We start from the raw sequence: 24,299 nt of genomic DNA on the forward strand, positions 1-24,299 counted from the left end.
TTGTTATTCCATTCACACTCCCCCCCCCCCCCCCCCGGACACAATGCAATCGGATTTCTTCATTTGTGCCACATATACTTGCTTCACACACTCAAAGAGAAAGATTGGACGTGCTGAAAGCTCAAATAGTAGTAAGACTCCTTCACACAATGAAAGTAAAATTAAAAAAATATAATACAAAGTAAAAATACGGTAACTCCATATTGCCTTTTTTGATATCGATATATCGGGGATAAAGTATCGCCGGTATATATAGAAATTTTTTGGAAAAATATCGATGTATCGATATTTTACCAGCAGCCCTAGTGTAAAACAGATGCGCCACCTAGCGAAAACTGTCTGCGGGCAGAGGCACCTCTGCGGCCCTGGAAGTCCAACTGGCGCAGTCTCGCGGGATGTGCTAAGGCCGTGCGATGTGGACCTCCGCTGTGTTGCACTAAACTACTGCGGCAGAGTTGCAGCAGAGGGGAGCTGTATGGCAGTCCCAAGACATGTAGATGCACATCTGCGTCTACATACAGTTCCGCAAACCACAGAGCCGTGCATGACAGAGGGTATCTTGTACCACTACTAGGCATTTCCTTTCCTGTTCCACTCGCAAATAGAGCGAGGGAAAAACGATTGTCTAAAAGCCTCAAATGCCGTTTCTCTAAATTAGTGCAATAGGGCCTTGCGAAAAGAGCATTATATTCCTTCCAGGGATTCCCATTTGAGTATATAAAGCATCTCTGTAACACTCACATGCTGATCAGATCTACTGTTAACAAATCTAGCATCCCACCTCTCGATTGCTTCGATATCTTTCTTGAATGCGACCGGGTGGAGATCCCAAACACTCGAACAGTACCCAAGAACGAGTCACACTAACGTTCTATACGACATCGACATCTACATAAATGGATGAGCTACATTTTCCCAAAATTCTCCCAATCAAATAAAGTCGAGCATTCGCCTTCCCTACTACCAACCTGACGTGCTCATTCCATTTCATGTGGCTTTATACGTTAAGCCTAGCTATTTAATGGAAGTGACTGTCAAGCTGCACCCTAGTAATGCTGTTTTTTATCATTACCTTCCATTTTTCTATATTCAGATCAAGCTGCCAGTCATCACACCAACTAGAAATTCTGTTTGAGCCATCTTGTATATTCATACAGTCACACAACGACGTCACATTCCTGTACACCACAGGACCATCAGCAAACAGCCGGAAATTGTTGCTCACTCACCCCGTCCGGTCATTTATGTATATAAAGAATAAAAGCGGTCCTGTCAAACTTACCTGGGGCACTCCTGGTGATATCCTTGTCTCTAATGAACGCTCGCCATCAAGTACCACGCACTGGGTTCTGTTACTTAAAATCTTCAAGCTACTCACGTATCAGGGAACCTAAACCATAAGCTGCCGCAACTTTCCTGAGCTCTAGGAATATGGAATCTGCCTGTTGTCCTCCATCCGTGGTTTGTAGGGTATCATATTAGAAAAAGGCAAAATATCGTCACCCTTAGGTATTTGCAGTGCTGCCCCAAGCAACGGCAATTCCCCGGACGTTAATAGCTTTAAGTCATGCTGGCCCGTATCGTCTGGCAATAATGATGGTTTGCTTTTTGGCACAAGTGAAAAACTGGCGCGACTTCGTCGCCCATTCACTGAGAATATCGCACGTATTTGAGCGCTGCAGTTAAGATGAATAACTCTCGCTTTTGAGCAGTGATACAGATCAGGACAGCGTCGAGTAAGGCAGTTCCCATTGTTGGAAACGCAGGCTACGAGTCTGGGTGCCGAAGGTATGGCAGTGATATGGGAAGTCGTGTGAGTCATGGGAGCGAATCTAACTTGGCGATCTTCAGTACCGGTGACCACCCGACTGGCGCGAATCTGCGACTTTTTCTATAGCAAACATGAATAATTAAAATCCTCTTTTGACATAGAAAATCTAAGGGCAGTCTAAAAGTCGTTAATGCATCTTTAATATAAATCTGCTATTCAGTAAACTAGTTGTAATAAGATACAAGTGATAGTTAAACAGCATTGACGAAGCACAAATCTTTGCGATGATGTACAACGTTTTAATAGATCATTGCGCTGTGCACCAAGTAGTGTAAGTCAGTCGGCAATAGGATGTACTTCAAGTCTAATATATGTCCCGACTACGCTCTCAATTCCCATATTCCTTAGAATTAACTGTACCAATCTGAGCAACTGTGTAGTACTGGAATATTATTTGAAGTACGAGAGGGTGATGAAAGGTGATGCCTCCCAATTTTTTATTTGAAAATTCTTAAAGCATTTTTAATAATACGAACTTCAATAACTTTCTGCATCTTTATTGATCAGGTTTACATATTTATTTCTCAACATAGTCACCCTGGTGACGAACACATTTCCCCCAACGAGAGACCAGTTTGTTGATACTGTCAGTGTAGAATTTTTGGCTTTGTTGACGGAACCAGAACCTCACCTCTGCTTCCACTGCTTCATCGCTATCAAAGTGTGAAGACCTCTAAGATGTTCTTTAAGTTCTGAAAACAGATGAACGTCGGATGGGGCTAAGTTGGGACTGTAGACCTATGGAGGACGATCGATGATAGTGAATCCAAGGCGTTTGATTGTTGCACATGTCGCAGCGCTCATATGTGGTCTTCCACTGTCGTGCTGAAGGGGAGGGTGGACAAACTCTTCGGAGTCGTGCTTTCAGTTTCCTGAGGGCCTCGCAATACTTTGCAGAGTTTATGATGATGTCTTCAGGCATGAATTCCTAATGCGCCACACTTTGAACATTCCAGAACACTGTGAGCATGGCTTTCCGTGCCGATCTGAAGATTATCTCTGAAGAGTTCATCATCTCGATTCCGAAGACTCTCGTCGGTTGTCGTATGCAATCATTACCTCCGAGCTCTGTTACACATATTAAGGTTAGCACCGCCGTTTCTTTCATTACGGGCACATTACTGATGTCGATACAATCATTGCTATGCACAGCTGTCATTCTTCTATGGATTTCAATTGAAGGCACATTTTCTGCGGTTAGAAACTCGATTACAGTATGCTGGTTTTCATCCACTGAGATACACTACTGCTCATTGAAATTGCTACACAAAGAAGAAATGCAGAAGATAAACGGGTATTAATTGGACAAATATAGTATACTAGAACTGACATGTGATTACATTTTCACCCAATTTGGGTGCATAGATCCTGAGAAATCAGTACCCAGAACAACCACCTCTGGCCGTAATAACGGCCTTGATACGCCTGGGCACTGAGTCAAACAGAGCTTGGATGGCGTGTGCAGGTACAGATGCCCCTGCAGCTTCAACACTATACCACAGTTCATCAAGAGTAGTGACTGGCGTATTGTGACGAGCCAGTTGCTCGGCCACCATTGACCAGACGTTTTCAATTGGTGAGAGATCTGGAGAATGTGCTGGCCAGGGCAACAGTCGAGCATTTTCTGTATCCAGAAAGGCCCATACACGACCTGCAACATGCGGTCGTGCATTATCCTGCTGAAATGTAGGGTTTCGCAGGGATCGAATGAAGGGTAGAGCCACTGGTCGTAACACATCTGAAATGTAACGTCCTCTGTTCAAAGTGCCATCAATACGAACAAGAGGTGACCGATACGTGTAACCAATGGGACCCCATACCATCACGCCGGGTGATACGCCAGTATGACGATGACGAATACACGCTTACAATGTGCGTTCACCGCGATGTCGCCAAACACAGATGTGACCATCATGATGCTGTACACAGAACCTGGATTCATCTGAAAAAATGACGTTCTGCCATTCATGCAGCCAGGTTCGTCATTGAGTACACCATCGCAGGCGCTCCTGTCTGTGATGCAGCGTCAAGGGTAACCACAGCCATGGTCTCCGAGCTGATAGTCCATGCTGCTGCAAACATCATCGAACTGTTCATGCAGATGGTTGTTGTCTTGCAAACGTCCCTATCTGTTGACTCAGGGATCGAGACGTGGCTGCACGATGCGTTACAGTCATGTGGATAAGATGCCTGTCATCTCGACTGCTAGTAATACGAAGCCGTTGGGAGCCAGCACGGCGTTCCATATTACCCTCCTGAACCCAGCGATTCCATATTCTGCTAACAGTCATTGGATCTCGAGCAACGCGAGCAGCAATGTCGCGATACGATAAACCGCATTTGCGATGGCTACAATCCGATCTTTATCAAAGTCGGAAACGTGATGGTACGCATTTCTCCTCCTTACACGAGGCATAACAACAACGTTTCACCAGGCAACGCCCGTCAACTGCTGTTTGTGTGTGAGAAATCGGTTGTCAACTACAATTCGGAGCTTTCTAGAGGCAGAGGGTTGCAACTTGCGTCATTGAAGCCGGACAGTCGACTGAATAATACGCATGACATGTAGTCTCAACCAATACTGAGAACGGAATAAAAAATTCGGAGGCATTGCTTTTCAATGTGCCCCGTAAATTAACTATCCACACATACCATCGTAGCCACATAGACTGTTAGCAGCTCTGAACAGTTCCAATATACTGTGAGATCTGCTGCGTGACACTACATCAGCGAGAGAACTGCCCAGAAAAGGTAGGAGGATGTCATACGCCCCAGTTCACAAAGTTAATCCAGAAAGGTTTATCTTTAATCTTGCAGTTCCAGAGCAACAGGATCGGTCAGTCAGTCTGTACATCACCTATGTCCTCTTCTACAAACTCGTAACTTGACTGAGAAAGATGTATGGTGGTTTTGAACACGAGGGGTTCGTGCCCTGCCTTCGGCATGTCCACTGTGTAAAGGGTATACAAGAGTGGGCCGAATACAGAACCCTGAGGCAGTCCCATGAGGATGTGACGATTTGACAATATTCATTTGACCCTTACATGGAAGCTCCTTCCGTAGAGGTAGGATTTCAGGAGACATGCATTTGGAAGGGTCACCCAATTACAGGAGGAACACCTCTACATCTACATCTACATCTACATCTACATCTACACGACTGTTCTGCAAGTCACACCTAAGTGTCTGGCAAAGAGTTCATCAAACCACTTTCACGCTATTTTTCTACCTGCCCACTCCCGAACAGTGTGCGGTAAAAACGATCACTTGAAGCTTTCCCTGCGAGCTGAGATTTCTCTTAGTTTATTACGATGATAACAACAGGGACGTCAACAGAATATTTTCCGTTTGAAGGAGAAAGCTGCTGAATGAAATGCGTTAAAAGATATTGCCGCAACGAAAAATGTCTTTGTTTTAATGATTGCTACGCAAGTTGCGTAATATATCTGTGACACACTCTCCCTATTTCGCGATAGTACAAAACGAGCTTACCTTCTTTGAACTTTTCCCATGTCTGCCCTCAATCCTGCCTGGTAAGGATCCGATAACACACAGCAGTACTGTAGAATAGGACGGACGAACGTAGTGTAGGCAGTCTCTTTAATGGATTTGTTGCATCTCCTGAGTGTTCTGCCAATAATATGCAGTTTGTGGTTCGCCTTACCCACAACATGATCTATCGGAGCGTTTCAATTTAATTTGTCAGTAATTTAGGTATTTAGTTGATTGACAGTCTTTAGATTTGTGCGATTTATTGTGCAACGAAAATTTAACTAATTCCTTTTAGTGCTCATATGGTTGATCTCACACCAGTACCTTGCCTAAATCGTTTTGCAGTTGGTTTTGACCTTCTGATGACTTTACTAGATGGCAAATGACAGCATAATTTGGAAACAATCTAAGAAGGCTCCTCAGATTGTCTCCTAAGTCATTTATATAGATTATGAACAACAGAGGGTGTACAACGCTTCCTTGGGGAAAGTCAGATATCATTTCTGTCCTGCTCAGTGACGATCCTTCAGTTACAATGAACTTTGACATTTCTGACAGGAAATCATGAATCCAGCCCCACAACTGAGACAATAGTGAATATACATGCAACTTGATTAGAAGCTCCTTGTGAGGAAGGGAATCAATTTGAGATCCCCTGTCAATTCCACTAGTTACTTCGTGAGAGTAAAGAGCTAGTTGTGTTGTGCACGAGTGATATTTTCTGAATCTGTGCTAACTTTGTATGTCAAGATCATTTTCTTCAAGGTAATAAATGTGTTTGAACACAGTAGATGTTCCAAAATCCTACTGAAAATGCCACACAGAGCTGATGCTTTCAAAACGTCTAGAAATACCAGCTCAAAGTACTCCTGAACTTCGAGGACATGAAGTGCTTCTTGCACAAGGTGGACGAGTTGGTGTGTTGTGGCATGTTCTTTCCTGAATCCATATTGTTCATCTGGGTGCAGTTCTTCAGCAGGTACATTTTGCAAAGGAGAGGAATAGACTACCACTGTATGAAAGCACACAATTTCAAGTGGAATACAGCAAAAACAAATTTTCTTCTCTGAAATAATCAGAGTTGAAGACATGGAAAGATATAGTATAAGAACCTGTTCATGGAATTTGTAAAATGAGAGTCAGTGACAATAGTGAGCAGTATGAACACTATCTATTATGGGAGTTATCAATTTTAGGTCATGTGAAGATCACATTATGGTTAATGAAAAGTATGTACTGAGTGCTGAGGACATGGAGAAATGAAACCTTCACATGATGTCCATTGTACTATGAAAGCTGCTGATTTAATTAGATTTGATAAAGGTTGGATAATGATGTCACACTTGTTGGAAGGTGGTGGGGATCATTAAATATTCAACTGCTGCCATCAGCAGTATCTTACATAATTAAATGTCACAGAAACCTTTTTCCCATCAATAGTATGTTGGTTAGCTCCATCTTGTTGAAGAACAGGGACATTACAGTAGTAGTCACTATGGACAGCATAGTAAATGGCAATGCAAAAAGGACACATATTTCAGAGCACATCATTCACTGCAGTTTGTTTAAAATAGGATTCCACAACACAGAAGCCAAATGTGTAGCATCCTTGCCTCACTGACATTGTCAGTTGCGATTGATATGAGGAAAGGAACCTTGAAACTACACCACAGAAGAATGAAAGTGAGTTGTCTAATCAGATCCATCAGGCTGTACAGTGCTGTAGTCTCCAATCTAAAGACTGATTTGATGCAGCTCTCCACACTAATCTGTCCTGTCCAAGCCTTGTCATCTCTGCATAACTGCTACAACCTACGTCCACATTAAGTTACTTACTGTAGTCTAGCCTTGGCCTCACCCTTTAATTTGTATCCCCCAAACTTCTCTCAATTACCAAATTAACAATTTCTTAATTGTCAGGATATGTCCTATCAAGCAATCACTTCATTAATCAAGATGTACCAAAACATTTTTCTCCCAGTTTCATTCAGTTCCTCCTCATTAGTTATCTAACATATTCATCTACTCTTCAGCATTTCCTCTGTAGTACTGCATTTCAAAAACTTCTATTTTCTTCTTGTCTTAACCATCTGTCATCTATGTTTCACTTCTGCACAAGGCTAAAATCCAGGCAAGTATCTTCAGAAATAAATCCCTAACATCTAAATTTATATTTATTTTTTTCATGAATTTTTTTTTTATAATTACCAATCAACATTTTATACTGTCTGCACTTCAGCCATCTTTGATTCTTTTGCTGCCCAAATAGCAAAACACATCTATTACTCTTTGTGCCTAGTTTCATAATCTAATTCTCTCTGCATCGCCTGTTTTAATTCACCTTCATTCCATTACTTTTGTTGATTTTCATCTTATAAACTATTTCCAAGACACTATCCATTCTGTACATTTGATCTTTCAAGTCCTCTGCCATTTCTGACAGAATTACATCATCATTGACAAACCTCAACGTTTTACTTTCTTCTCCCTGTATTTTAAATACCAATCCAGATGTTTCCTTGCTTTCCTTTGCTGCTCTCTCAGCATTCAGATAACATGGGAGTAGGCTGCAGTACTGTTCCCTTCACTTCTCAACTAATGTCACCTTTTCATGTCCATCAACTCTTCTAACTGCAGTCTGGTTTCTGTACAAGTTATAGATAAACCTTCACTCCCTCTATTTTGTCAGTGCCATCTTCAAAATTTAAAATTGTGTGTCCCAGTCAATACTGTTGAAAGCTTTTTGTAGATCTACAAATTCTATCAATGTAAGTTTGCCTTACTTCTACCCATCTGCTAAGATAGGCCATAAGGTCAGTACTGCCTTGTGTATTCCTGATTTTCTCAATGAGCCAAACTGAACTTCCCTGTGGATTGCTTTTGCAAATGTCTGCATTCTTCTATGAATAATTTGCGACAGTATTTGGCAACCATAACTTATTAAATATGTACTTTGATAATATTCACACATGCCAACACCTGCCTCCTCTGGAACTGAAATTATTACATTCTTCTTGAAATTTGAGGGTATTTTGCCTGTCTCAAATATCTTGCAGACCAGATGGAAAGGTTTGTCATGGTATGTTCTCCCATGAATCTCAAGAATTCTGAGGGAATGTCATGTACTCCAAATGCCTTCTTTCGACTTTGATCCATCATTGCTCTGTCAAACTTTTCTCAAAGTATCACATGTCCCATCTCCATTTATCTTATGCCCTCTCCCTTTCAATAATGTTATCATCAAGTTCATTTCCTCTGTAAAGCTTTTATATATTACTTCTACCATTCACCCTTCCTTTCTTTACTTGCATCTGCTCCCTTAACATTCACACACCTGCAGCTGTTTACTGCAAAAGTTTCAGTGATTTTCCCATAGGTAGCACACATATTTCATATATGTATGCAAGGTTCTAAAGCTATGTCCACATATGAAATAGTTTTGCATCGCCTCGGCTCCCAGAACTCCTGAAGATAGACATTGACTGTGTATACTGTATCACAGACACAGTCCCTCTGACTGTTCAGAGATGTCACTAAACCTATTAGATGGAGGGGACCTGACAGCTGATCAGTTCCAGTCATTCCACCAGGAAGGAGGTACACAGTGGCTCATGTTGTCAGTAGTTCAATCATGCCTTGAAGGTCATTAACGCAGTTCGATTAGATTCACATTGTTACTTTGTGCCAGGAAGGGTTCTCAACAAGGGAAGTGTCCAGACGTCTCGGAGTGAACCAAGGCAATGTTGTTCAGACATGGAGGGGATACAGAGAAACAGGAACTGTTGATGACATGCCATGCTCAGGCTGCCCAAGGGCTACTACTGCAGTGGATGAGTGCTACCTATGGATTATGGCTTCGGAGGAAACCTGACAGCAATGCCACCATGTTGAATAATGCTTTTCGTGCAGCCACAGGACGTCATGTTATGACTCAACCTGTGCACAATAGGCTGCATGACATGCAAATTCACTCCGATGTCCATGGCGAGGTCCATCTTTGCAATCACGACACCCTTCAGTGCAGTACAGATAGGCTCAACAACATGCTGAATGGATTGCTCAGGATTGGCATCATGTTCTCTTCACTGTGTCGTATATGCCTTCAACCAGACAATTGTCGGAGACGTGTTTGGAGGCAACCTGGCCATGATGAATGCCTTAGACACACAGTTCAGCGAGTGCAGCAAGGTGGAGGTTCCCTGCTGTTTTGGGATGGCATTATGTGGGGCCAATGTATGCCGCTGGTGGTCATGGAAGGCGCCATAATGTCAGTATGATATGTGATTGCATCCTCTGACAGATAGTGCAATCAAATCGGCATCATATTGGTGAGGCATTCGTCTTCATGGAAGACAATTCCACACCCATCGTGTGCATCTTGTGAATGTCTTCCTTCAGGATAATGACATCGCTTGACTAGAGTGGCCAGCATGTTCTCCAGACATGACCCCTATTGAACATGCCTGTGATAGATTGAAAAGGTCTGTTTATGGATGATGTGACCCTCCAACCACTCTGATGGATCTATGCCAAATCGCCGTTGAGGAGTGGGACAACCTGGACCAACAGTGCCTTGATGAACTTGTGGATAGTATGTCATGACAAATACAGGCATGTATCAATGCAATAGGACATGCTACTGGGTATTAGAGGTACTGGTGTGTACAGCAATCTGGACCATCACCTCTCAAGGTCTCGCTGTATGGTGGTACAACATGCAGTGTGTGGTTTTCATGAGCAACAAAAAGGGCAAAAATGATGTTTATGTTGATCTCTATTCCAATTTTCTGTACAGGTTCCCGTGCTCTCAGAACTGAGGTGACGCTAAACTTTTTTTTGATGTGTGTATTTGTTCTCTAGCCATTCCTGCTTAGCTATTTTCAACTTTGTGTCAGTCCCATTTTCTAGGTGTCTGTATTCCTCTTTACCTTCTTCATTTGCTGTATTTTTATGTTTTCTCCTTTCATCAGTTACATTAAGTATGTCATTTGTTGTCCAAGAACTTTTGCTAGGACTTGTCTTTTACCAATTTGTTCCTTTGCTGCCTTCACTACTTCATCTCTCAAATTTAACCATTTTTCTTTCATTGTATTCTTGTCCCCTGTTTCAGTCAATTATTGTCCAACACTTCCTTTGAAACTCTTAACAGTCTCTCCTTATTTCAACCTAAACCAAATCCCATCTTCTTAACATCTACTTTTGTACAATTTCTTCACTTGTAATATGGATTAATAACCAATAAATTATGGTCACAGTCCACATCTGCTTCTGGAAATGTTTAGCATTTTGAAATGTGATTTTGAAATCTCTTTCTTAACATTATGTAATTACCTAATATCATGTGATGCCTCCAGATCCCTTCCACACACACAACCTTCTTTCATGATTCTGAAGCCAAGCATTAGCAAATACTAAATTGTTCTCAGGTAAAAATTATACCACTCGGCTTTCCCTTTTATTACTTTCCCCCAGTCCTTGCTCTCCAACAATTTTTCCTTCTGTTCCTTTTCACCTCCTCACAATTAAATTTTTATGCCCCTTAATGCTCTGAACAACATCTTTCATCTCATCATACATTCTTTCAATTTCTTCAATTGCGGAACCAGGATGTGCGTAAACTTTTACTGATGTGATGGGTGTTGGCTTTCTGTCTTTCTTGGCTATGATAATATATTCGCTATGCTATTCGTGATAGCTCACTGTCATTCCTATTTTCATTTTACAAGGACAGATCAGAAAGTCTTTGCCCCTATTTTTATTAACCAAAGTAGGATACATACACATAATGACAAATGTATGTCCTATTCTACATACCTTACACTATTTTTCCACATAGGGCCCATACCGATTCACACATTTGTCCCATTGCAGAACTAAATTTGAGATGTCTCTGTGGTAGAATTCATCTGGCTGACTGTGGAACCACCATCAGACAGCTGTCTTGGCTTCATTGTTACTAGTGAATCGCTGTCCTGCCAGGGACTTCTTCAGTAGTCTGCAAATGAGGAAATCACTAGGGACAAGGTGTGGACTGTATGATGGGTGGTTCAGAATCTCACAGTGAAATGCCCATAGCTTTTTGACAGTTCTGATTAGCACATGTGGTCTTGCATTGTTGTGAAGTAGAACCATGTTGTCCATCTTGAGAATCCCTTGGCACCTTTGCCTGATGGCAGCCCTCAGACGCGACAGTGTGGAACAATAGCTGTCAGCATTGATGGTTGCCCCTTGTTGCATGAAATCCAGCAGGAGTGGTCCACGGCTATCTCAGAAGCCCATTAACATCACTTTCCCAACAGATAACACTGAATGGAATTTTTTTGCCACAGGCACACCCGATATTTCCATACTATGCTGTGCTGCTTGGATTCCAGCATGAAATGCAGTATCAGTGTTTCATCACCAGTAACAATGCAGTCCAGGAAACCTTCACCCTTCTTAGAGTACTGTTCCAGATGATTCAGTGAAGACATCATTCACTTGCCTTTCATCATGTCATCCAGCTGCTTAGGCACCCACTGACAAGAAATCTTCCAGTACCCTAAGGACCCATAAATGTCGTTTCATAAGCTCATGATATTCCAAGCTCTTGGGAAATGGCTGTGATGTGCACACACTGATCTGCTTTCACAATTGCATCCACAAGGGAAATGTTGTCATCAGTCAGTGACAAATGCAGCATCCCTGACCACTCACTGTTGTGCAAATTTTTATGGCCTTTGCTGAACTCACAACACCACCACCTCACAATTCTCAAAGCAAGACAGCTTTCCCCATATGTGGGCTGTTTTTTCCTGTAGATCTTGATGGGCATTCATCCCTTGCTCCACAGAAAATGAATCACACTTTGTTTCTCTAACGCCACAGATGTGTGAAGCACAACCACCATCTTTAACAACTGACTGATGGAGCTACCAGCAGATAAGGCCGGCAAGAACCAAGAAAGGTCCAACACTGGTAATGGATATGTTGACCTCGCATTTACAGCTGTAATTTGGCTAAAAAAAGAAGGGGCAAAGACTTTCTGATTTGCCCTCACGTTATTAGATCTACTCCAGTATTATCTCTATTTGATTTTTTCTTGGTAACATTGTACTCGCATGACCAGAAATACTATTTTTCCTGCCATCATACTTCACTAATTCCCACTATATGTAATTTCAATCCATTCATTTCTCTTCTTAAATTCTCTAGCCCACCTACCCAATTATGGAATCTAAATTTCAATGCTTTGACCCTTAGAATGCCTGTTTTGATTTTCTTCATGACAGCATACTCCTGAAGAGTCCCCTTCTCAAGATTCAAATGGGTGTTTGTTTTCCGCTCTGGCTATTTTACTGAAGAGGATACTATCAACATTAAGCCATATAGTAGAACTGCATTCCTTGGGAAATACAATGGCATTAGGTTCCCTCGCTTTTAGCTGTTCGCCGTACCAATGTATAAGGCCATGTTAGTTAGTGTACAAAGCCAGATCAGTCAGTTATCCAGACAGTTGCCCCTGCTACTACTGAAAAGGCTGTTGCCCCTCTTCAGGAACTGTATACTAGTCTGACTTCTTCACAGATATCCCTCCAATGTGGTTCCAATTGCGGTATGTCTACATGTATCACTGAGGCACACAAGCCATCCCCTTGTGGCAAAGTTCAAGATTTGTGATTACATAAAATGTATCATCATGTCAAAGTATGCTGTGTTTCAGGAGTATGTTTGATCAATACATGCACGAAAAATATGTATCCAAGTCAATCATGGCAGTACAATGCTATGTGGAACATAGGGCTCCATAAGAGCTACAGCTGTTACTGAAAGCACCAAAATGTAGATTATGTCAATATTGTTGATAACTGATTTGAATTTGTTCATTAGCTCTAGAACTTAGTTTATGTCATCAATACTCAGTGTTTATTTTCTATTACTTTCAATACTCATGTTCCATAGAATCACTTATACCTTAATGTAACTGGGAAAAAATCAGTTGACTGACTCTATGTCTGCTCACATGCCACTGCTTTTTCTTCGGTATCAATTCAGAAATTCTTGAAATCTACTAGACCTGAAGACCCATGTGCATGAAACTCTCTCAAGCTAGATCCAAGGAATTTATAGAATATTCACACAAAGATGCATTTGTTTTGCATGTTTACTTGAACATAATTTGGTCTTACACTACTATACCTAGAAAATATGTCAGAATAGAGACTGTGTTCTCCTTCCAGGTCTCTGCTAGTTTTCAATCTCATCACAATGTCGCTAATTGTTCACTGCATATACTATGTGAAATACAACAATATAGCAACAATATTTTGTGAGTAACAATACTCTTAACCTCCTTCAGTCAAACATTATCATATGTGGAATCACTGGGTATCAAAATATTATTTTTTTCCTTCACTGATAAACAGTTAGTATCCTTTTGGCAGTACTGATGTGCTGCTTACTGCAGCATGTCATGAATAATAAGATCCATAGGTCCATAACTAATGTTCGGTTATGCAGACATGTGGTGATATGTGCCTGCAAATGCTACATCATTGATGATTACACAGTATGCCATCAATCATAGTGCTACACATCAGTCAGTATTGACAATCAACTTTTATGCTTCCCTTGCAATTCAGAAAACTGCAACAGTGATAGTGACCTCTTACTGTTTATATTACACTACATGAAACACATTCCATTGATCCAAGGGAAAGTGTTCTTTTTTAGGTGATATTCAAAAGATGTCCTTAAAATAATGAAGTATTATAATATTAATATGAATTATTAGCTTTACCTGCATGCATTGACATGTTCCACTCTGCCACAGTCTTCCCTTACCCCTTCCTTTATTGTTTGTCCCCATCCCAAAACATGCTTCTTCCATTTCCTCACCACCATCACCCACCTCTGCCAAGATCAGTACTCCTACCAGTCAAGTTTCATAGTATGAAGAGAAAACAACATGTGTGTTTTCTGTTGAGAGGGGGGAGGTTGGGGGAGGGGGGGGGAGGGAGAATGAACATGCATGCATTTGATCCATCCTGAGACACATAATTATGTTACATCATACATTTTTCAATGTTTTGTGTAAATTGAAGTGCACATAACAAAAAAATCTTAAATTATTCATACACCAGAATCATATTTTGTTCTTTATTATAATTTCAGGATTGGATCCAGCAGGTCCCTTATTTGAGAGCCAAGATCCACATGCCCGTCTTGACTCCAGTGATGCAATGTTTGTTGATGTTATCCATTCTAATGGAGAAAATTTGATTCTTGGAGGGTTAGGTTCATGGCAACCAATGGGAGATGTAGATTTCTATCCAAATGGTGGCAGAATGCAGAAAGGATGTAGCAACTTATTTGTTGGAGCAGTCAGTGACATACTGTGGTGTAAGTATCATTTACACTTTCTGATATATAGTGACTTAATAGACAGTAGCTGGTACATTCAAATTGGTCTTCTTATTTTCTTGCAGTTTTGTTAGTGACAAAAGTGCTCTAATCTCCTTCTTTTTCCTTGTCCTTTCCCACTTCTCTTCTGGGTCACCTTTGTTATATGGCAAGCAACAGTGGGTGGCTGTGTGCCCTTCCTGACACCACCACTCCCCAAAGAATGGTATCTGTATAGCCCATTTGTCTGCACCTAGTTTAAATCCCATGTTCAAGTATGGGAACATTTTCAAATTGTTTACACAGTTTGTATCTGATGTGGGACATGGTTACTAGCCCAGTATTTACCTAGTTGGGTGTGGGAAACTGCCTAAAAACTATATCCAGACTGGTGGGCTTATCAGTCCTCATTGTTAATCCAAGAGGGGGTTTCAATATGGGGCAGTCTCACATCACCAAAGCCCAGAAGCAGCACATTAACACACTTGGCTCTGTGGGTGGGCCTCATGTTCTTGTGTTTTAGTTAATTTTCAGGCACTCTTTAATAGGTGAGAAAGCAATATATTGAAGAAAAACAGACTAGACTTCAGAAGATGAAATTATCTTGAATCTTCAGAACTGATGTTCTTCATTTTGTGTGTAAGTGATTGGGTAAGAAATAAAATGTCTTGAAAGTTGAATATCATTATCCATAAAGAAATTAATAACTTTTCTGTTGAAACTGAAAGGAAGGAAAACTGAGTCTGTGGCGAGTAATGATATTACAGTGAGATAATAACATTTAACACCACTTTATCATAATGATATACTTTATTCACTTCATGATCACAAAACATAACAACACATAACAAAACTAGACATCAATTAAGTTCAAAGATCATTGTAAAGACAGGTCACATGGATCTATGTATCAAACTGCCACTTGTTTAATGTCCCTTCAATGACAAAGACATAAAAGGTTGATAACAAATTCGGCTTAGGTAAGGAGTGGGCAGATTGGTTGTAGCCTTTTTAAAGGATCCTTCATAGCATTCATATGAAGTGCTTTTGAGGAAGCCATGGAAAACTTAAATATGGATAACTAAACAAGGATTTGATCTCCACTCCTCCTGAAGCAAGTCCAGTTTTTTAACCACTGTGCTTTCCTGCTCAGTTGAAAGTGTCCCGACGATTGCTTGATTATTGTGGTAATGTACAAAATGCCTTATTGCAAACTGGAAATTTACTGTTGCTGGTGTCTCACTGATGCCTTCCACCAATGTGTGTGTATAACTCATCAGATATAAACCTATATTATAGTTTGAATGAGAAACTGTCAAGTTTTGTTGTTTTTGGATGGATATGTAATTTAAAAGAATGGGTAGGAGACATGATCAAACAATGGGAAATCCAGGATGGAATGGTAAATATAATAAAAAGGGTAGTTGCTACCCACCATATAGCATAGATGCTGAGTCACAGAAATGCACAGCATAAAGATTGTACACACACACACACACACACACACACACCACACACACACACACACACGACTACAATTGGCAGCTGGAGCCAGATTGCGAGCAGCAGTGCATTATGGGAAGGGCAAACGAGTGGGGGTAAGAAGGAGGCTGGGGCAGGGAGAGGGAGGGATAGCAGGGTAGTGGTGGTAGACAGTAAAGTGCTGCTGGGAGCGTGCAGGTACGAGGTGGAGAGTAGGGCATCTAAGTGCAGTCGGGAGGATAGATGAAGGGCAGGGGAAGGGGGGATTAGTGAAAAAGAAGAGAAGTAAAAAGACTGGGTGCATTGGTGGAATAGAGGGCTGTGTCATGCTGGAATGGGAACAGGGAAGGGGCAAGATGGGTAAGGACAATTACTAATGAAGGTTGAGGCCAGGAGGGTAACGAGAACATAGGATATATTGCAGGGAGAGTTCCCACCTGTGTAATTCAGAAAAGTTGGTGTTTGTGGGAAGAATCCGGATGGTACAGTCTGTGAAGCAGTCACTGAAATGAAGGAAGAAATTTCCCACTAATATGCACAATGTAGTGAAAGTATGTTGTAGCTAACATAGGTTTTATTTTCACAGCTCCTACTGCATGTTATCTAAATAGTCCTTATTTTACATTGTGTATTATGCTGTTACTGTCTTTTTTCTATGTTACTAGTGGTTATCTATTTAACATTTTAGATAATTAACTGTACAGCTCAATTCCCTGGTAAATAGACTTACTGTTCTGAATTTTTTTTTTTTTTTCCTTGATGAGTATAAGTCTGTCTCTTGTTCCATGATTAGATGTATAATGGATTGGTATATTTACTCATAAGACCCATCACTTTAGACAGATTTCTGTGGTGATCCTGACTATTCTCTGATACCACAAATAAATTATTTCATAACTACAGACTGTGTACATAGAATAGTCTGTAACTACACGGCATTTGCTCTTGTGCACTAACAACATGACTGTTATTGCATAATGTGCTCGTTCCACTTCCATTGGCAGTCAATATTCATCCCTAAAAATGTTGTGTTCCTAGCAAAATTTACAGGATTCTCATCTACATTTAATTTCATTGTATTATTTACCCTCCTTCGGCTGAAAAATAATACTATTTATTTTCTTTGTCTTCAATATCTTTTTATTACATAATGACCATTACATAAATGTTTCATTTGCTTTTCCTACCAGAAGTTCTGGAATTTAATCTTACTTTGTATTTTATTTTATCGGTCCTCTTATTTGCTTTAGTGGCTTAATTACTAGATACTGGGCACGTCGAGTTATATCCTTGTTAGGTGCATATGTACAGGTAGAGGTGAGATGTTGATTTATATACAACCCATTAGTCACACAATATACATTTCTATTGATATGTATTAATATTATAGTACTAACTTTGGTTCCTGGATACACATTACTGAGATGTGATGTGGCTGCTGCAGTCACTGAGATACAAATGGGGCCCAGAGCAGAACAGGCAGAAACATAGGCTGAATTCTCCTCCATCCCCACACTTGTTGCTTCACCACATTTGACCAAGCAGAGCTCTTTTTGCTACATGAGCTTATGGGTACAATTAGAGTTTTCATTGTATGATACAATTTACAGACTGAAATTTTCATTGGTGGAGTGAAAGCAGTGACTGCTTTTATATGTACAAAGTATTTGCTGTAGAGTTTTACTCCAATATGTGGTATAGTCCAGAACTGTTCCGTCAGGCAGGAGTGCCTCCAGGCACCCCTCTGTTCACATACAAGCAGGTTCAGGTGAGGTAGGCACCCTGCTAGGTAGCCCTGTTGCACACATTCTGTATATGCATAAACCTTTAGGTCACCCCTTCATGTAGCCTGCCGGCAGCCTCTCACTCACAGCATTACGATACCACAGGCTACTGCTTCACATCAGTTGTTTGTGCACCCTTGCCCACCTGTATCCCTGGATGCCCAAATGCTGGTAGGCACTTGAGCTGGAATAGTTTACACATATGGGAAGTAGCTTTCTGACACAAGGAAGTGTTGGTATGGATCAAGTAAAAGTTTTTGTTTTGTTTGGTGTTATATCCATGAATATCAAGGTTGTTCTTACAGTCTCCAGTGATACTTATTTTAAAGAACAAATGTGTTTAAATCCTATATAAACATGGTAACAACAAGCCTGAGATCTTAAATAGTATTTACATGAAGATTTACATTCAATTTTGATTCTGTTTATTGAGTTTCCCCAGAAACGCAAACCTATGTTTAGTGTAAGAATGAAATAAGCATTGTAACATACCTCTTTTCATACTACTGCAGCATTTTCATTTCATTTAATTATTACATCTAAATTCAATGTAATATTATATGGGTATAGTTACATAGACTCTTCTGTTGGCTCCACTTGTTTGAGGATTGTTGGTACTCTATACTTCCATTGTGTCCTTGGATGTCCCCTTGAGCATTTTGCAGTAGGGGGACTTGGTTAGGAAGGGATACATCAGATTGAAAGATGTGCCCAAACCACTATCTCCTTGTCTCAATCTATTTTGAATACTGAATGGCGGCAAAAGTTGGTTGCCAAACTGTACTTGACAAGATGAGTAGTAAGCTAAAATTAGATGTGTTTCAATTGGATGTAAAATACCTCCAATATTTTGTGTAACATGGAGCAGTCAGTGCTGTCATAGGCTTGTTGAAAATCAATGAAGATGAGGTGCAATTCCTGCCTGAGCTCATAAAATTTTGCTATCAGCTACCTCAAGGTAAATATGTGATGAAAAGTTGATTGTCCAGGGATGAAGCCACATTGATAGGGGTCCACAATTCCATCAGTCAGTGGTTTCATGTGATTTAGCTGCAGTGTTGTACAGACTTTATAACCAAATTCCAGTAATTAACTCTCTTGGCAGCTGAATACTTGTATAGTATCACACTTCTTGAAGCAAGGGCATATAATTGCTCCCTTCCATTCTTCAGGAATTATTTCTGTTGCCCAGTTGGTAGATATTAACAGCTTCAGTGCATTTATTGGTTTTCACCTCCAAAGTGGAGCATCTCAGCTGTGATACAGGAAGCAGCTAAATATCATGGTACCAGGGAAGTATTTGAATGTTCTCTGTCATAGCAATTCATAGACGTATATTTTCAGTAGGGCTGACGTGAGTTCCTTAAAAGCAGGACTATATGATTCCTTCTATTTTAAGGTTGACTATGTATGAGATTGGACCTTTTTGCAGTTTTAATGTTCTATCTACACCTGTGGTATAGATGCGTCGCCACAAAATTGTACTGGAACTTATTGCAGCATGAAATGAAATGTACACAGTGAAGGTTTTTCCATCATAAATAGTGGAAAGAATTGGCACTGCAGTATTTTTTTTTAATTACACATGCAACCTAGTGCCTAATAAAGAATAATATATTACAAAGACATATCCAGTGAGGGGCAGGGGGTGGCAGCTGCTCATCCCTCACCCTGTTCCCCTAAGAGAAAAATTTTGCGAACTGAACTTGCAACCTGCCCTGCCAAACAAACAGATGTAGAAACATACCATCACTCTGAAGAAAGCCAGAACATGTAACACCCATTGACTAGTAGCAAGTGTACCCAGAGATATTTGAAATGAGATCTCAAAGCTGTTTTACCATTCACTACGAAACTAATATCATCACCCACCATCCTCTCCCTGTTAAAATTCAGGGTAGCCTCTCGATAGATTGTATGATACATGTTAATATAAATATCTAGCTATTGATGGTAATATTACATTAACAGTAATAAAAAAGTTGGCCACTTGAACAAAACATACAATCACAGCAGATAATGCATATTAGCACTCACATTACATAGCTAAGAGAATCAAATGAGAGAGTTTCATATATATCAGTAACAAATGACTGTGTATGGTCACCAGGTATTGAATCAAACATTGCACTTTCGGCTGTTGGAACTTAAACAACAGAAGATTGGAAAAAGCATACATTGTAGGCTTTTAGCTTCTTCATTTCTGCCATATAACATTAGACATAGAAAGAAACTGATTGCAAGAAATTTGGAGTCACTAAAATGACAGGTCAGGTCAGCAAGTAAACTGGATCATAACTGGTAAATGTGAAATGACACAAATGTGTGATGATAGACCAATGTTATTATTTTATGATTATTTGTATTTCAGCTTCTGAGATTGAAGGTCGCAGCCTCTGTAATCACCGCAGGGCATACAAATTTTTCACTGACTCAGTTTCCCCACGATGCCATTTCCCTGCTTTCCCCTGTGAGTCATATGAGAAGTTCTTGGAAGGAGAGTGTTTTCCATGTAATGGTGATCGACAGTGTGGCAACATGGGCTATTATGCAGATCGGTCCCATGGCCGTGGTACATTATTTCTAATAACAAGAGATGAAGAACCATTCTGTGGTAAGCACTATTCAGTTATTGTTTTATTATTTGCAAGTTATGTGTAGACTGCTCATTTAATCTTTCAGTGATGTTGATTTAAATCCCTAATCATGTTTATTATAGCTAATCACTACCATAAAATGCTTTAATTATATTTAATAAGAATTTTAACAATGATTAAATTTTAAAATACTGAATCTTGCTTTGTCATTTCTGTCCTCTGTAATGTCTACATCATTGGTTGTTTTCTTTTGTGGTGGCATCAATAGTACTTTCTGTGTGAGTGAACGAAGACACTTATGTGACAGTGTTTATTAGCGATTTCTGTACTTTGCATAGTTAATGCACTTGTATCAAAACTTGTCTATAAGATCATGAATTCACATGCAGTATGGTTCTTTTGTAATGTTTCTTTAAAACATTACCATTTTTTTCATGATATTCCTGTTATAGAAACTGTATTACATGAACAGATACTGATTTATGTTAGTGTCATTCTTTTACAGCTCATCAGTACCATGTGAGGGTAGAAAATTCAGCTAAGACAGAACCTGTAGCTACTTATGGGAAAATACAGATCACACTCATTGGCAGTTCTGAAATAAATGAAACTTTTCCCCTGACTCAGTAAGTAAAGGAAATTATTGGACTTGTTTATAAATATTAGTTGAAAACAAAAAGGAACAGCACCTTCACACTTAATTCTTTGGAATAGTGATTATATTGTTCCTCATGAAAGTTATTACCCTGTGTAACCAAGTATTTATCACAGCTTTGAACGTGCAGTATTGATTTGAACACTTTCTTCTTATCAACACAAAAAAACATTAGGCCAGCAGACATTAAAATAGCACACAACTTCAAGTGAGACCTTTTGATGTCATATTTATCTTATAAACTACTGATTGTACAAGGTCAAATGTTCAAAGTCAGTTTTTAACTCAATAGACAGAATGTACAAAAATATGTTTCCTGCATACCCACTACATGCAGCAACGGAAGACGAAACCTGACAAGAGTAATTCAGTTTAAATGATTCTGGCATGTATCTGAAGCTCAACTTTGATTGTGAGAGTGACATGTGTCAAGACAGTAGACTTAAAACAAGGGACTAATATTCAGTAGTCTATTGCACAAGGGGAATACGACTTGAATTTGAGGCTAGTCTCATAAAATTTGTGTACTGTTGCCTTGTGGGTTAAGGGACCCCAGTAAAAAACCTAAAAGGAGCAACAAGCAGCTTGTCATGGAAATGAGGCATACCAAAATTACACACCAGAAATTACATACCAGAAAGTAAAGTACCTCATCATTATGCTGAGACAAACTGTAAGTCACCCACCTTAATACTATGATACCATTAGACAAAGCAGCAGCCATCATGTTATATTTTTGTAGAGAGGAGTCCAAGGTTTGACATTTTGGACTGATTGTCACATACATCTCCCATGGGGAGGGGATTATCTGTTACTTGTTTTAGTATGTTTTGATTTATGACTGTGGTATTTTTATATGTCCTTACAAGTGTTATTTTTGAACTGGTTTTATTAACTATTTTGCCACCTCTATAAATCCTGTTTCATTGAATGTTATCGGATGTTATCGAGCAACAGGATGATTCCGTCCGACAGCATCCCAACAGGCTGAGAGCAAATGGCAAAGCCAACAGTGGAAACACCCCACATCTGCCCTGCCAAATAAGTCTAAAGCTTTCACACAAGTTCTGGTAATGTCTTGATGACCTCCTTCGACTGCTGGGGCCCTCTGCTCATCAAGTTCCTTGAGTGTGGAACCACAATCAGCATACAGTGCTATGAGAATAGTTTGCAGAAACTGTGACAAGACATTAAGTCAAAACACTCAGGAATGCTATCAGATGGAATCGTGCTGTTGCACTATAATGTCAACATCCATCTTGCCAATGAGATGAAGGCTATGCTTCAGCGATTTGGTTCAGAAATACTGCAACATCCTCATACAGTCGGGATCTATCACCATGTAATTTTAACATCTTTGGTCACCTGAGGAAGGACATGCATGGACGTCAGTTTCAGTCAGATGAGTAAGTAAGTGCATGCGTGGGTGCAATTGTGGATCCATCAAAAGTTGACCACGTTCTATGAAACAGGTATTCATTGCCTCATGACCTGGTAGGATAAATGTCTTAATGCATGTGGTGATTACCTTTGAATGGAACCATTCCATGGTCTCATGGTAATGGGTGTTATGTTTTAACTTTACTGCCCATTATAATTTAGAAGAAGGCTTTTTACTAAGAATGTCAAATGTATAGCAGTCTTTTTCTTGTGCCTGTCTACAAGTCAATGTCTCCTCTATATTATGAGTAGTAATGCTTCCTTTTCATAATATTGCCATTATTGTCTCCTGGATTTTCCATTGTTTGCATGTCTTTATTATCACTGTAGCTGTAATTTGGTCAAATTTGTCATTTATCTAGGAAAGACGATGAAGAGCTGAAGGCAGGAGAGTCTCTGGCTCGCATAGTGGTTCCCCATCCTGTTCTTCAAGAACCAAATGCAGTTCAAATATTGTACACTGCTTACAATGGCTGGTGGTCTAGTGGATTAACTGCGTGGCATATTGACAAAATTATACTAACAGATAGCTTTGGAAAAAGGTAAGCCTGGAATTAAAAGCTACAGTTTGCTAGTATATTAGGAAATGGTGTTGCAGTAATGAAGTAGCTTCAAAATTCTATTGCCTGGTGATGACTATTATTACTCAAATTTACTTTTTACTTTTAACTATATCTCATTTTCAAAATTTTTGCTTTGATTATCTGTTTTATTGTTTATCTTTTTTATTGTTACACTTATGTTTAAGTTGGTGTACTTACACCAGCAAATAATTATCTTTATCAATACATAGTTCCAACGCCATAGTGTTTTAGACTGTAACTTCTGCAAAAATCTTCTGCTTTTTTAGGGAAGCACATAGGTAGCCTTTTTGTAATTGCCTTCATTCAGTGTAGTGTCCAGAAGTATTGGTCTTTAAAAATTGGCACTTTCAGTGAGTTTTTAAACTATCCCATAAACATTTCATTTGCTCTGCTGGCTGAACTACTTTAGATCTCTTCTTTTACACATTTAAAAAATTATTGATATAGGTTAAATGCTTTGCTTGGTGTATCAGATTTAAAAAGTAAGCCAATGTACATGACTGTCAGACTACATTTGCATACCAAAGTCATCTCTGCTACACTTTCTGCTGTTGGGCTATTAAGCTGAAGTGAACTGTAAATACGAGGGAAGTTCAATAAGTAGTGCAACACATTTTTTTTCTCGGCCAATTTTGGTTGAAAAAACCGGAAATTTCTTGTGGAATATTTTCAAACATTCCCGCTTCATCTCGTATAGTTCCATTGACTTCCGACAGGTGGCAGCGCTGTACGGAGCTGTTAAAATGGCGTCTGTAACGGATGTGTGTTGCAAACAACGGGCAGTGATCGAGTTTCTTTTGGCGGAAAACCAGGGCATCTCAGATATTCATAGGCACTTGCAGAATGTCTACGGTGATCTGGCAGTGGACAAAAGCATGGTGAGTCGTTGGGCAAAGCGTGTGTCATCATCGCCGCAAGGTCAAGCAAGACTGTCTGATCTCCCGCGTGCGGGCCGGCCGTGCACAGCTGTGACTCCTGCAATGGCGGAGCGTGCGAACACACTCGTTCGAGATGATCGACGGATCACCATCAAACAACTCACTGCTCAACTTG

The 24,299-nt window shown here is 40.0% G+C and overlaps 1 protein-coding gene across 1 annotated transcript in view; it reads left to right on the forward strand.

The window, feature by feature from the left end:
- The window catches only part of LOC124721833, a 350,749-nt gene that overhangs the window by 303,585 nt on the left and 22,865 nt on the right, over positions 1–24,299 (forward strand). The window contains exons 5-8 of the mRNA XM_047246959.1: positions 14,477–14,704; positions 20,342–20,584; positions 21,073–21,193; positions 23,025–23,204. Coding sequence (XP_047102915.1) covers positions 14,477–14,704; positions 20,342–20,584; positions 21,073–21,193; positions 23,025–23,204 — 772 coding nt within the window. The remainder of the gene's footprint in view (positions 1–14,476; positions 14,705–20,341; positions 20,585–21,072; positions 21,194–23,024; positions 23,205–24,299) is intronic.

Source organism: Schistocerca piceifrons, chromosome X (assembly GCF_021461385.2).
Source record: "Schistocerca piceifrons isolate TAMUIC-IGC-003096 chromosome X, iqSchPice1.1, whole genome shotgun sequence".
NCBI classification, from domain to species: domain Eukaryota; kingdom Metazoa; phylum Arthropoda; class Insecta; order Orthoptera; family Acrididae; genus Schistocerca; species Schistocerca piceifrons.